Source organism: Eschscholzia californica, unplaced genomic scaffold (genome assembly GCF_041429995.1).
Source record: "Eschscholzia californica isolate CP2 unplaced genomic scaffold, dmEscCali1.0.p SCAF_5, whole genome shotgun sequence".
Lineage (NCBI taxonomy): Eukaryota > Viridiplantae > Streptophyta > Magnoliopsida > Ranunculales > Papaveraceae > Eschscholzia > Eschscholzia californica.
Window position 1 is genome coordinate 19401284 of NW_028238472.1, and position 12785 is coordinate 19414068.

General features: G+C 33.6%; 1 protein-coding gene and 1 long non-coding RNA gene across 5 annotated transcripts; both read left to right on the forward strand.

Annotated features, from left to right (window-relative positions):
* The first annotated feature begins 1618 nt into the window (after window positions 1-1618).
* LOC147537676 (cytochrome P450 736A117-like) lies at window positions 1619-3928 on the forward strand. The gene is made up of 2 exons (XM_086640199.1): window positions 1619-2807; window positions 3126-3928. Exons 1-2 carry the CDS (start codon window positions 1854-1856, stop codon window positions 3735-3737), a joined length of 1566 nt encoding a protein of 521 aa, XP_086496325.1. The 5' UTR covers window positions 1619-1853; the 3' UTR covers window positions 3738-3928.
* A 4054-nt stretch (window positions 3929-7982) lies between these two features.
* Window positions 7983-12505, forward strand: LOC147537677 (uncharacterized). 4 transcript variants are annotated; one of them, XR_015225719.1, is made up of 10 exons: window positions 7983-8328; window positions 8889-9077; window positions 9228-9375; window positions 9616-10351; window positions 10471-10565; window positions 10717-10989; window positions 11109-11180; window positions 11419-11668; window positions 11832-12004; window positions 12304-12505. It is a non-coding gene; the product is annotated as an uncharacterized LOC147537677 (long non-coding RNA). The 4 variants fall into 4 exon arrangements; XR_015225716.1 differs by lacking the exon at window positions 10471-10565; XR_015225718.1 differs by lacking the exon at window positions 10471-10565 and having other exon boundaries at window positions 11115-11180.
* Window positions 12506-12785: the final 280 nt, after the last annotated feature.

The following is a 12785-nucleotide window of genomic DNA, read 5'->3' on the forward strand; positions in this document are numbered from 1 at the left end:
ACCTTACCAAGCACCCACTCACGAACATCCCGTGAAGATATGAAAACAAGACCTATTGTAACTAAACATCTATATATGTTTGAATTAAATGTAACTAGCATGCATGAGTGGGACTCACTGTCTTTAATAGGATTTGCAAGTAGGTGTTATACTGAAACAATTTGTTATTCATCAATAATTCAAAACCATACATAAATAGACTACTGTTTGCTGTGAAGTACTTATAACAAAAGAAATTACTCCATTCATTTTTCTTGATGAAAACAAAAGAAACTATTCATAATCATAAATATAAATTTAAATGATAAATTTATTTTTGAGATAGAATTGTAAAGTGGATTACTATACACTATTAGATAAGTCTATCATGTTTACCGCTGTTAAGAATTTTGACACAAATGGTAAAATAATTGAAACATACACCATGAACATGGTAACAATGGAGATCCATGTGTAGAGGGTATGTTTGTATCACAAAAGGCTTGACTCGTGAGAGTCTGTAAATTTCCGAGCATCCAATCGGGACATTTAATAGTTCTAGTGTAAATTAATAAAGATAGTTAACATAGATAATAATAATAATTCATTTCACTAGAAAACAGACGGGATTTAGTTACGGGCGCCGGCTGTTGCAGTTATTCAACGTAGCAAAAGACATTTCGCTACGGTCTTTACTTCGTAACTGATATTGCCGTCATAATAGGTTTTAGCTACGATTTTTCTGCTACGCCTTTCATCCGTAATTACTAGTTAAACGTATTTCCTATCAGGGAGATGCTAGAGTGACTTAGAGGATGACATAATGACGTGTAATTTACTAAAAGACAAGATTTTTCAAAGTTTGACTATAGTGGGGACCGCTTTTGTTTCCAAATGAGGAAATATGTCATCCTCTAAGTACTAAATTCTAAGTCACTCTATCATTTCACTTTCCTATAGATTTTCTGTAAGTAGTATTGAAAAAAATATGGTTGTTGAACGTCTAGTAGTGATGGAATTATCCATAGCAAAAATTCTTGCATTTTTTTAAATCTTTATAGCCGTAAAAATTCATTAATCATGACCCTGTCCAACATGAAACTCGAATTGACTATGATCTACGATAATCATTACAATGATCTACGATGGCATATAAATATTAAGCCTGACTATTTTGTAGTGTTTATTTTTTTGGAAATTGACTATGACCTACGATAGTCATTACAATGACATAAATATTAAGCCATTAGATCGCTTAACATTATCAATAAAAACATAAACCATGAAATCCATCTCCAGGAATCAAACTTGGAACCTCAAAGATTTTGGAGTTTATGTCAACATTATCCACCACTTGGACTGCCAAATGTTGACAAGGAAGATTTTTATTGAATAAATAAAATCTACACTTTTAGTTGTACATAAAATGGGAAGAGATGAAGAAATAAATGAAACTCAAATTTACATAGTCAAGTAATTTTGATAATTTAATAGTATATTAGCGGAGTTAATTCACGAAACCATATAGAACTCACCCAGCGAGGTCTTAATACGTTTTTGAACGTAACTAGCACGTGATACAACACGATCAACTTGAGTTTCTCACTTATATGTTCTATTTAATTCATATGTCCTACTTGATTCAAAAAGAAAACCTAAATCAGGTTCCATTAGGGGCGGGACGGGTTGGCTCGCAACATTTTAACTCAAATTGTAATCCCTAACATTAACCACATTTACTTTCATTTACATACATAATAATAGTGTACTCACTAGCTAGCAAGACTCCCCAGCTCAGCCCTTTATATATACATGAAGGATTAACAAGAAAGGATATAGGCATTCAGTAGTAACAGTTTCCAAATAAAAAGAAAATGTCTTCTTCTTTCCTTGTACCATTGTTAGGGTTTCAACCTTTCTCTCTTCCTGGTCTACTTGCAGTTCTTACACTTACCATTATAACATCCTTTATCATTAAAAATACTCGTTCCCAAGCGAAAAAGGATTTGGTTAAACTACCTTCACCTCCTAATAAGCTCCCAATTATAGGTCATCTTCATCTTCTAGGTATTCACCCTCATCGAAACCTTCAAGTTGTAGCTAAAAAACATGGAGATTTGATGATATTGCAGTTAGGTCCTGCTCCAACCCTAGTTATATCATCAGCTAAACTTGCTAAAGAAATCTTAAAAACCCATGATCATGTCTTTGCTAGTAGACCTCATTTGGATATTGCTGAAAAACTTTTCTATGGTATTAAAGGAATTGCTTTGACGCCTTATGGTGAGTATTGGCGACAAATGCGAAAAGTTTGCATCCTTCAGCTTCTTAGCCCTACTAGAGTTCAATCATTTCATGCTGTTCGTGGCGAAGAAATCATGAATGTGATTAACAAGATTAATCGGGTTGCTTCAAAGGGTAGTGTGGTGGATTTAAGTGATATATTGTTATCATATACAAATGATATAATTTGTAGGGTTGCATTTAGGAGAAAGTATACTGGGGAAGCTTCTTCAGCTAAATTTTTACAGTTAGTCATGGATGTTACTGATTTATTGGGTACTTTCAATATTGCTGATCTTATACCATGGCTTGCTTTTGTGAATAATTTTAATGGTTTGAATGCTAAGGTAGAAAGGACTGTAAGAGCTGCAGATAAGTTTCTTGAAGGTGTAGTTGATGAACATATTCAACGTAAATTAAACCGTGTTAATGGTGGTGATGGCAATGAAGATCATGAAGATCTTGTTGATGTTTTGCTTGGAATTGAAAAGGAGGCTTCAATAGGTGTCACACTTACTAGAAATACCATCAAAGCTGTCATCTTGGTAAGTATAAATATTATTGATTTTTCACTTATAATTCTTAATGTTTGGTAAGATTTGTTTTCTTTTGACGTCGAAGGTCTGATTTGACTCGAGTAAGATTTGAGACTTAATAAGGGTAAAAGTGGTACTCAAGTCAAATCTTCATACCCAAGATATAAATCAAAGAAAATATTCTCATATATATCTCCAAGATATGGATACACTAGATATTTGACTTGAGTAACACTTATACCCTTATTAAGACTTGCCTCGAGTAAGATATCCGATAGATTTTAACTATATCGAGGTCTTATTAATTTAGTTCTTTTTAATGTGCAGGATATGTTTGTTGCGGGTACTGATACGTCACATACAACATTGGAATGGGCAATGTCAGAACTTTTGAGACACCCAGAAGCAATGAAAGAAGCTCAAGATGAAATAAGAAAGATAGTAAAAGGTAAACCAAACATCACAGAAGACGAAATCGAAGAAATGCATTACTTGCAAGCAGTGATTAAAGAAACTCTAAGGTTACATCCACCAGTTGCATTATTTCTTCCCCATGAGTCCTTAAGTGAAATTAATCTACAAGGTTATCACATTCCTGCAAAAACTAGGGTTCTAGTTAACTGTTGGGCAATAGGAAGAGATCCTCGATCGTGGAATGAACCAGAAAAGTTTGAACCCAAGAGGTTTTTGAATTCTCCTATGGATTATAAAGGACACGATTTCGAATTTATTCCATTTGGATCAGGTAGAAGGATTTGCCCTGGTGCTACATTTGCAACTTACACCGTTCGAGTTGGTTTAGCCAACCTTTTGTATCGTTACGATTTTACGTTGCCTTCTACAATTGAAGATTTAGATATGACTGAATCGGGCCCTGGACTTGTAATTCATAAGAAGTCTCCTCTCCTTGTTTACGCAAAAGATCGCCTTAATTCGTAGGAAAAATATTAAAGAAATGAATACCAGGGTGAATTAGAATTGGGTCCTAAACTGCTCCAAGCCTAGGAAAGAGGGTTCCCCATGGTCTTTGGATTTATAATTATTATATAGTTTTATATTTATTTGCTTATTTGTTTCAAATGGTATTGTATTTTCAGAAATAAATTGAGTCGATGAACTCGTTGATATCATCTATTAATGTGCACTGGAAAAGTTTAGGACAAGTAAAAGGCTCGGAAATGATAGAAAAAGGGAAAGTAAGAGTGAAATGGGAGTGAAAATTAGTCCCTGTGGTGGCACCTTTGAAGAATGAGAACATGTTTTTTGCCTTTTGATCTTTTAGATCTCTATGTTCAATATTTGGTCCCTCCCTTACTGTTTAATCTGGACGGTTGATTAATATCAACCGTTCGGATCTAATCTAACCTAGATAAACTTCCCCCATCCGGTCTCTTTTTTTTTTTTTTTGTTGAAAGATCCCCCATCCGGTCTCTACCAAAGCACAAAAATCAACTTCTTCATTTAGATTGACCCATATATCCAATCTTTATTAGGCCATTGAAGATATTTAGGCATTATTACAATTTTAATAGCACAAAACAAACTTCAAGAACAAGTTTATGAACTGCCTAATCCAAATCTGTTGGAAACGAATCGAAGTAGATCACTAGTTGCTAATCTCCATATACAAATGGCCAAATGGGCACACCTTTGAGGAACTGAAATTGCATCTTTAAGTATTGTATTTGGATTTGTACTAGCTAAATTTAGTTATTCACAAATGATATTAGAAGTTTCCCTACTCCTTTGAAACGATTTGCAAAATTTACAAGATCATCAAACGAACAACAAAGATCATGTTACCCTAATATGTTAAAATCTAAATTTCTTCTCCACAACTTCGACAATCTAACACATTTATGTGATCAGATTTCTTAAAAAAATGAGTTCAAGGCTTGGACAAAAAACTTGATACAAAAACCCTAGAAGATTTGATCATCAATCTCTTAATTTCGTGAGAAGGGGAAAGAGGCAGCTGGGTTTTGTGTTTTGGTAGGGAGAAGATGGTGAGAAGTTTATTTAGGTTAGATTAGATCTGAAACGTTGATTATAATCAACCGTCCAGATTAAAAAAGGAAAAATGACTTTTTAGGTTGGAAAAAATATCATAATAACAAAAAAAGCCAAGATCTTTTTCTATTAGTTGGAAGTTACCAAAATATTATGTATTATAATGGGTAAAGTTTATAATAATATTGATAATTAACAATCAGGTCATTTCTTTCTTTTTTCATTCCCAGAATACCCCTACCCACTAAAACACTCTCTTTTCTCTCAAACGACACCAATACTTTTAGGTTTTGGTTCTTCTTCTTCCTGATTCTCCTTCTTCGAAATTTCTTCACGAAATCTTCCATCCTTCTTCTGATCTTCCATTTCTAATTCGTTGCAGAATCTGGTTTTGTTGTTATTTTCAGTCTGTATGAACTTGATTTTATCATTTCTTTGAGCCTCTGGTATGCAGTCAATGAACACCATATTAGGGTTTCTGGCGACGGTGTGAGAGTGAGGTAGAGAGGGTCGTAGTTTCTTCTTCTTCGTCGTTGGTAGAGGTAATATCTATCTATTTTGCTGTTTTATTCATTCGATTCATAGTTCTTACTCAAATATGTTGAAGCATGGATCTTGTTCTTTCTGTTGATTTTTGTTACTTTGACTGTTGATTTTTGTTACTTTGATCAAATATGATGGTGGTTATTATACATTATTGATTGATAGGGTATTTGATCTTTTTTCCCATGTTACAATTGCAATTTAAGTTTTTGCACATAATCTGTTTGTGAAAATGTCTGAGAGGATTTCCTTGACAAAATGTTGATTTCCTTCTCTGTTATGTACTTCCTAATATGTTGATTGGCCAACAACCCAATGTTTTCACTTGAAGTATGAGTTTGAAGCTAACAATTGAGAATGATGTATCCCATGTAGATGGATATGATACTTCTTTTTCTTCTTCTTATCCTTCTTCTTTCATAAATGAATGAATCGAGTTCAGATCCCCTAGAGATGTCGACGATTATGGAACTCATACAACTTCAAACATTGATGGTCGATACACATTCAAAGCGAGTATTATTGGTTCAGTATGCAGGAAATTATTCATTTGAATTACATTTAACTATATATCTCAAATTGAAATTAATAGTTTATTGTTGGTTGTGGTGGCAGGGAACCCTGTATGCAGCAAGGAGGAATAAGATTCACCATTAATGGCCACTCTTACTTCAAATTGGTATTGGTAATAAACGTTGCAGGTGTCGGAGGCGTTCATTCTGTGTCGATCAAAGTGTCTATTATAGGATGGCAAGCCTGGGGTCAAGAATTGACAGAGTAGCTCTTACCTTAATGGGAAGAGCCTCTCTTTCCAAGTTATCACCAGTGATGGCAGAACTACTGTTAGCTACGATGCTGCTCCTGTGGGTTGGCAGTTAGGTCAAACATTCGAAGGGAGCCAGTTTTAGACCTACTACTTCAGATCTATCAACACATTGATGTTCCACTACTGCTAAAAAGATCGAACATATTACTTGTATACTACCTATTAAGGAATTTATTCTTCTTTTTCAAAACGTGATGTTTGCCCGGTTGTATCTGTTGCTAGATAGTGAATGAGGTGTCTAATTTGCACCAGCAAAATACATATGGACATATGGGTTAATTATGCGATCGTATCTCAAAGTGTTATGTGAAATTTTGAAGTGGGGATGAATAAGATTTAGTATTTACAAGTAGAGAAATGATCTTTTATTTTTACATTGACATGATCAAGATAGGAATACAGCAACAAAGATGTGACTGAAGTAGCACTTGGGTTTGATCATTGAATATATGTAGAACAATTATGAGGGGGGAACTTGATATTGTTATTTGACCCTTGTACCTTGTAAATGTATATATGAGTGGGTTAGTTGATGAAAAGTTGATCATCGTTGTAGGCAAGCCTAAAAGAATCATGCCCAACAAAGGCGAGTCTTGAAAACTCGCAAATCATGCTCTACAAAGGCGAGTCTTGCAAATCGAGTTTGCAAGATACGCAACTCAAGATTGTATTTTGCAAACACAGTTTGCAGTTTACATTATGCAAACACACGTTTGCATAACAGATTGTTGCAAACACGTTTGCATAACAGATTGTTGCAAACACGTTTGCATAACAGATATTTGCAAACACGTTTGCAGAACAGATTTTTGCAAACACGTTTGCATAAAAACGTAAAGGAAAAAAAACGTCGTTATTTTTCTGGGTTTTTTTTTGAAAAAAAGGTATTGAAAGTGGATCTTGTTAGAAAGCTAATGAAAAATCATTTCTAAATATATAATTTTTATAGAAATCCGACATCTCAAACAAAAGTTATATCGATTTAAAGTTTAAAGAAAAATAAAAGAAATTAGTTACACAAAATGACAAAAAGAGGTATTTTAGTATTTGCACACTTTTTGACCTGAATAATAATTTTCAAATGTTTTGTGCTTTTCTACTCATTTTCAATATTATTTTGACCTTTTTAGAAATTACCTCGGTCCCAAGGCTCATTATTACCAAAACTTTTTTTTCTCCCTCTATTTCTCCTCCCAAATTTCAGATCTGGGACTTTAGATTCAAAGTTTATCATTCGAGATTTGGCATTTCAAATTTTAATCATATATAGATTGCAAATTTTGTTGTCATCTTTACTAGGTTAAATCACCACATAAAAGATAAAAAGAACAGATGGATTTTGATCATTATAGATTGTAATTTTTTGAAGGGAGAAATAGATGTCTGCTATGATTTTAACAAATAATGGATTTCAAACAACCATCACAACAAATAAAAACACCCATCGGTTCATGTTAGGAAAAATAATCTAAATAACTTGTTCAAAAATATGAAGATAAAAGATGCGAAAGTAAAAGCAAACACACCAAGATAATTTAACGTGTCAAAAAACCCCTCCAAGATAGAAGGTAAAAAAAGGGGGGATGGATTTTAAGTCCAAAATCGCAGGGTTAATGGGTCTAGAGCCCAAAAATAATATGAAATCGAAGATAATCCACTTTGAGTAAATTACATGTCTAACCTCTCTTTTCTCTATTACGACCTAACCTATCCTAGGTTAACAAAAAACCCAAATTCAAAGATACACATAGTATTTTCAGTTTCATGAAAATATTTCCTCAAAAGGAAGTTTCCATCCGTAATAAAAGTTTCCTTTTCCATTAAACCGAATGCTTTTATCCTATTCTAAACCAGAACATATCGCCCAAATTACAAAACCTAGAAGTAGTAGAAAAAACCGATTTCTTCTCTCCTTCATCTTCAACTAGAGAAACCCTAAATTTCTTCTGTCTTCTACTATAGAAATCGATCATTTCTTTTGTCATCAACTATAGAAATCAATCATTTCTTTGTCCTCAACGATATAAAACCTAGAAGAAGTAGAACCTTTTTTGTCTGAAGAAACCGATCTTTTTGAAGAAATTTCAGAAGACATTGTAAAATCTCTTTGAAGAAATCCCACATACAACTTTATCTCTATCTACCATTTAGGTAGTACTCCACCTTCTCTATAACTTCTCAATGTTTCTCTCTAATCTAGGGCGTTATCTAATTTAGGGGTTTATATTGTAGTTATGATGATTTTTTTTAAACACATAAAATAAAAATCAAGCTATTAGGTCTTTCTGTAACTTTAATCTTTTTCATTGGATATCCTGCAATCTGATTAAATCTCATCTCTCATAGGTTTTGTTGAAAGCCATAGAACATGTAATTTTGGAGTATGAGTTTTCGTTCTAGAATATATTGGCTTTCACAAAGAAAAAAAATCATTTTTTTGTCTAGCAGTTTGAAGTTTCTCATAAAACCTTATATATGGTTACTACCTAGACCTGTTTTGTTGAAAGCCATAGAACATGTAAGTTTGAATTATGGGTTTTAGTTCCAGAATATGTTGTTTTTCATAAAAAATTTCATTTTTTTGTCTAGCATTTTGAAGTTGATCATAAAACCTTACAAATGGTTACAACCCACACCTGGTTGTATGTTATTTTGGTCAACCCACATTTGTAATTTAACTCTATTTGTGTGTTCTGACTGTCATTTTGCAGATTTAGACAAATGGTTAGATTAAGCTTCAGACCAAACAGAAAGTAGACGGTCGATATTCGATGGCTGCGAAGATAGTGTTTCGCACACACCTGAGGTGCGAAAAAGTCCAAAAAAAATGATCTTACAACCGACAAAGGGGCGTACGGTGGAACCTACAGTAACAAAGAGGAAAACAAGAGAAAATGGGGGTATGGTACACATTTGATATTTTGTTAGAAAATGTAGTGATATAATTCAGCAGTTGAATTTTTTTATTTTTGTTTTGCAATATCTTGGTAACATGCGTTTATGTTTTTAGCATTTTCACAATTTAGATGCTATATATGATGTATTTGTAGCAAAACGACTCGTCGGAAAGGACAAAAAGGGGTATTTTGATAGAAGAACCTGCTGAAAAGATAAAAGAAAACGAAACGTGTTAGGCCTAAAAGTCAAAGGGGAGAAGATAATGATTTGGTGGAGGAAGCTCAATCCCAATCAGAAAGTGTAAGATTTTTGCCCTGAGATTCTTAGTTATGTGAATGCAATGTATGCTGTTTCTAAGAATGTATGAATGCAAGTGGTAGAATTACATCATGCTATAGCAATATATCGATTTTGCATAAACTGTCTATGTGCTTTTAATATTGTTGCATTGTTCATGGTAATAAACTTTTTGGGTGTTGAAAGTTTAAGCTGTAAATTGAAACTGATTTAATGCTTACCATTCTTCTATTTCACTGACAGGATATTGCATCAGAAAAGAGGAAGATAAAGGTGCAGGAGAAGTATAATTTGGTTGATCAAGAAAAAAATGGTCATTCTTCTGATAAATTTCAGCAGTATAGATACAACGTCAAATTGGTTGTTGACATGGTTCGCGGGCTGGAACCGTTAATGAGTGAAGCTAAAAAAAAGCAGTTGCCGATACACCTTTTGCTTGTTTTTACTCGGCCGCTATTAGTGGTCAGATACTTATGGAGAATCAAGTGAAACCACATCCGGTGGTGGTTGAGCTTCTATGCTACTTCAACACGGATAAAAAGAAATTTATATTTGGAGGAGTGGAGTTAGAATTTACTCCTGAGGATGTGGCTTTGTTGTTATGATTGCTGATGGAGGGACAACATACATACATTGCGAGATCAAAGCGAAAGAGGAGGACTTTTTTGTCAAGCATTTTAATGGTTCAAGGTCTCTTACGACTGTTACTAATGCAAAAGCTTCAAAGAATGAAGTCAATAACCATACGAGTTCTCCTCTAGACTTCATCAAGTTACTGATTCTGTATGTTGGGTGTTCTCTTATCTTTGCGAGCTCAAAGAGTTATGCTTTGCACACAAGCTTCTTCCATAACTTGCAAACTGTGAGAATGATTAACCAGGTGTCGTGGTCGAGGGCAATCCTCTCATTCATGATGTCTTCAATATGGAAATATCTCAACGACCCTTGCAAGGTCTCGGGATGTTTGATCCTACTTCCGGTAAATAACAAACTTAAATAAATTGCTTACACAAATCAATATAATTATTATGTGATTACATTTTGATGAGTAAATGTATTTTGGTTCGCCATGCACACGACTATCTTCCCCGAGACAAGACTGCGGCTAGAAAGATCCGATGGATTCTTAGGTGGTCATTGAAACCTATGGAAGATAGAGTCAGAAACACGTTGATCTACTGAAGGCAAAGCATGTATATACATTTTAGAATTTTCGAGATTCTGTTATGGTTTTAATGATTTTGTTAGAAACATTATGTAGCATAGTAAGATTAATTTTGTGGTAACATTTATGTTTTGCTGTTAGATTTTTAGTTTATTGTTTAAATCTTTGATGGTTTGTAGGTGATTGTCGATGCAATCCATGTTGTGCCAGATGAAGGAAAGAAAATTCTCAAATATACACCTAAGGTGTTGGTTGAAGCTAACCTAAACGAGAAAGTAGAATTGCTTGGAGAGGTGGAGAGATTAACTCTGTAAATGTAGCTGAAGTATTGTACACTTACAAATAGTTGTGGTAAAATAATATCGGTTTTTATCTTCTAATGATTAGACATAGAGAAAGATATGGTAGTAAATAAGGATAAAGAGAAAAATCAAGTCAGTGCTGATGGAAAAGTAAGTATTTTAAATTCTCTAAATTTGCTAATGAAATCATTATTATTCTAAAACTAATTATTTTTTGTAAAGACATACTTTAAAGTTTTATTTGTAATTTCTGTTTTATCATTATCTAGGTGAAGTTGTAAAGAGGTTTGGAAGGAACTCCACTGATGGAGCTGGTGTAGGAAGGAGTATAAATTCGAAAGGTTCGACTAAATAAGTTTATGATGTCGTGAAATTGAAATACTACACTTAAAATCATATTTGCTGTGTGAACATTTTAATAGTTTTCCTACTTTTTTGTTGTGTTGTATTATCAATCATGATGTTTTGAAAAAATTATCATGATGTATTGAATTTTTTTTATCATGTTTATACCAATTGTTTTGTTGGTTAAGATATACTTAATGTTTTATTCGTAATTTCTCTGTTATCTTTGCCCAGGTGTAGTTGTAGAGAGGTTTGCAAAGAACTCTACTGATGGAGCTGGTTCGGGAAGGAGTATCAATTCGAAAGGTTCAACTATATAAGTTTACGAAATCCTGAAGTTGAAATATTGCACTGAGAATCGTAATTGTGTAAAAAATAGAAGCCTTCAACAAACCTGGCAACTGGAAAAAAGTCCCGTATACAAGTCGTTGCTCGACGAAGAGTTGCCCTTATTTGATGAATTTGACTAGAAAGGAAATCGAAAGTAAAGTTTTTCTTCTCAACTATGTGGTTGAAGTTTTGTTAAATCCCTTTTTTGCTAAACCTTAGAGGTGTAATTTATTACAAAGTATCGGTATTACAAACAAATTTTAGAAAGTATTGGAAGTAAATATCTGGGTTTTGAAGAGTAATTTGTAATATTGCAGAACAATCATCTGGTCAAAGGACCCGAACAGCTACATTACTGGGCGACAGCTCAACCTACTCATGCTAAACTACGACTGTGATGTACAAATAATAAATTGGTATGATCCAAAATGTAACAACAAAAAGAATGAGTACAAAGAGGTCGTTTTCCTTTCAGCTGAGCTCTTTGCGAGTAAAATCTCCCACTTTTTTTTGTCTGTTAACATGACTACATTAAATATGTTGGCTCCTTTAAAATTGTAATGATTTTACAAGAAAAAAATCTAAAACTAGACTATTACCATTTCTTAAACAGACTATGATAAATTGTAATTTATCTGAGTCAAACATCAGACCACATCTTCAATACTAATTAAAGAAGGACTTCAGTAGATATATGCTTAAAATATGCGTTCCCCTGTGTACTCCACTCTAAAGAGATCCTGACATGGGTTAACATTGGACACTGCTTGTTTATTGTTTGGAAAATAGGAAATGGGCACACTACAACTCCATGATCTTTGATCATCAGACTGTAAGAAGGTGTTCGGGTAATGCAAAAAGATTCACTAGCATAATTTCAAAAGCGTTTGTCGAGCTTCAACTCGCCAAAGGCATAATTGGAGGTGAAGACTCTGATAGAGTATACTGATAACCAGCAATGAGAAGCGTAACTTTTTTGAATATTTAAGAATATTAGTAGCATTTTATAATTTCTACATTTATTATGTTGATTTGGTTTGTTGTTTGAACATTCACATGCCTGATTGTGGGTTGTATGTGATTTTGTACATGAAAGAACTTGTGATCGAATGGAACACGAAAACTTTTCTTAAAGGGATGCAAACTGATGACTGGACAAACAAGCGCAAAGAAAGAGGGGTCAACTAACTTGGTTGTTGCTGAAATACATGGAGAAAAAAAATAATTTAAGTTAATAATTCGTTAGTTTTTGTAACGGGCTATGCGATAAA

What these genes read in the sequence shown, in the direction of transcription:
- LOC147537676 (XM_086640199.1), top strand. Translation starts at nt 1,854, where the DNA reads ATGTCTTCTTCTTTCCTTGTACCATTGTTAGGGTTTCAACCTTTCTCT. An exon ending in CCATCAAAGCTGTCATCTTG is followed by an intron (nt 2,808 to 3,125) that starts GTAAGTATAAAT and finishes TTTAATGTGCAG; the next exon opens with GATATGTTTGTTGCGGGTAC.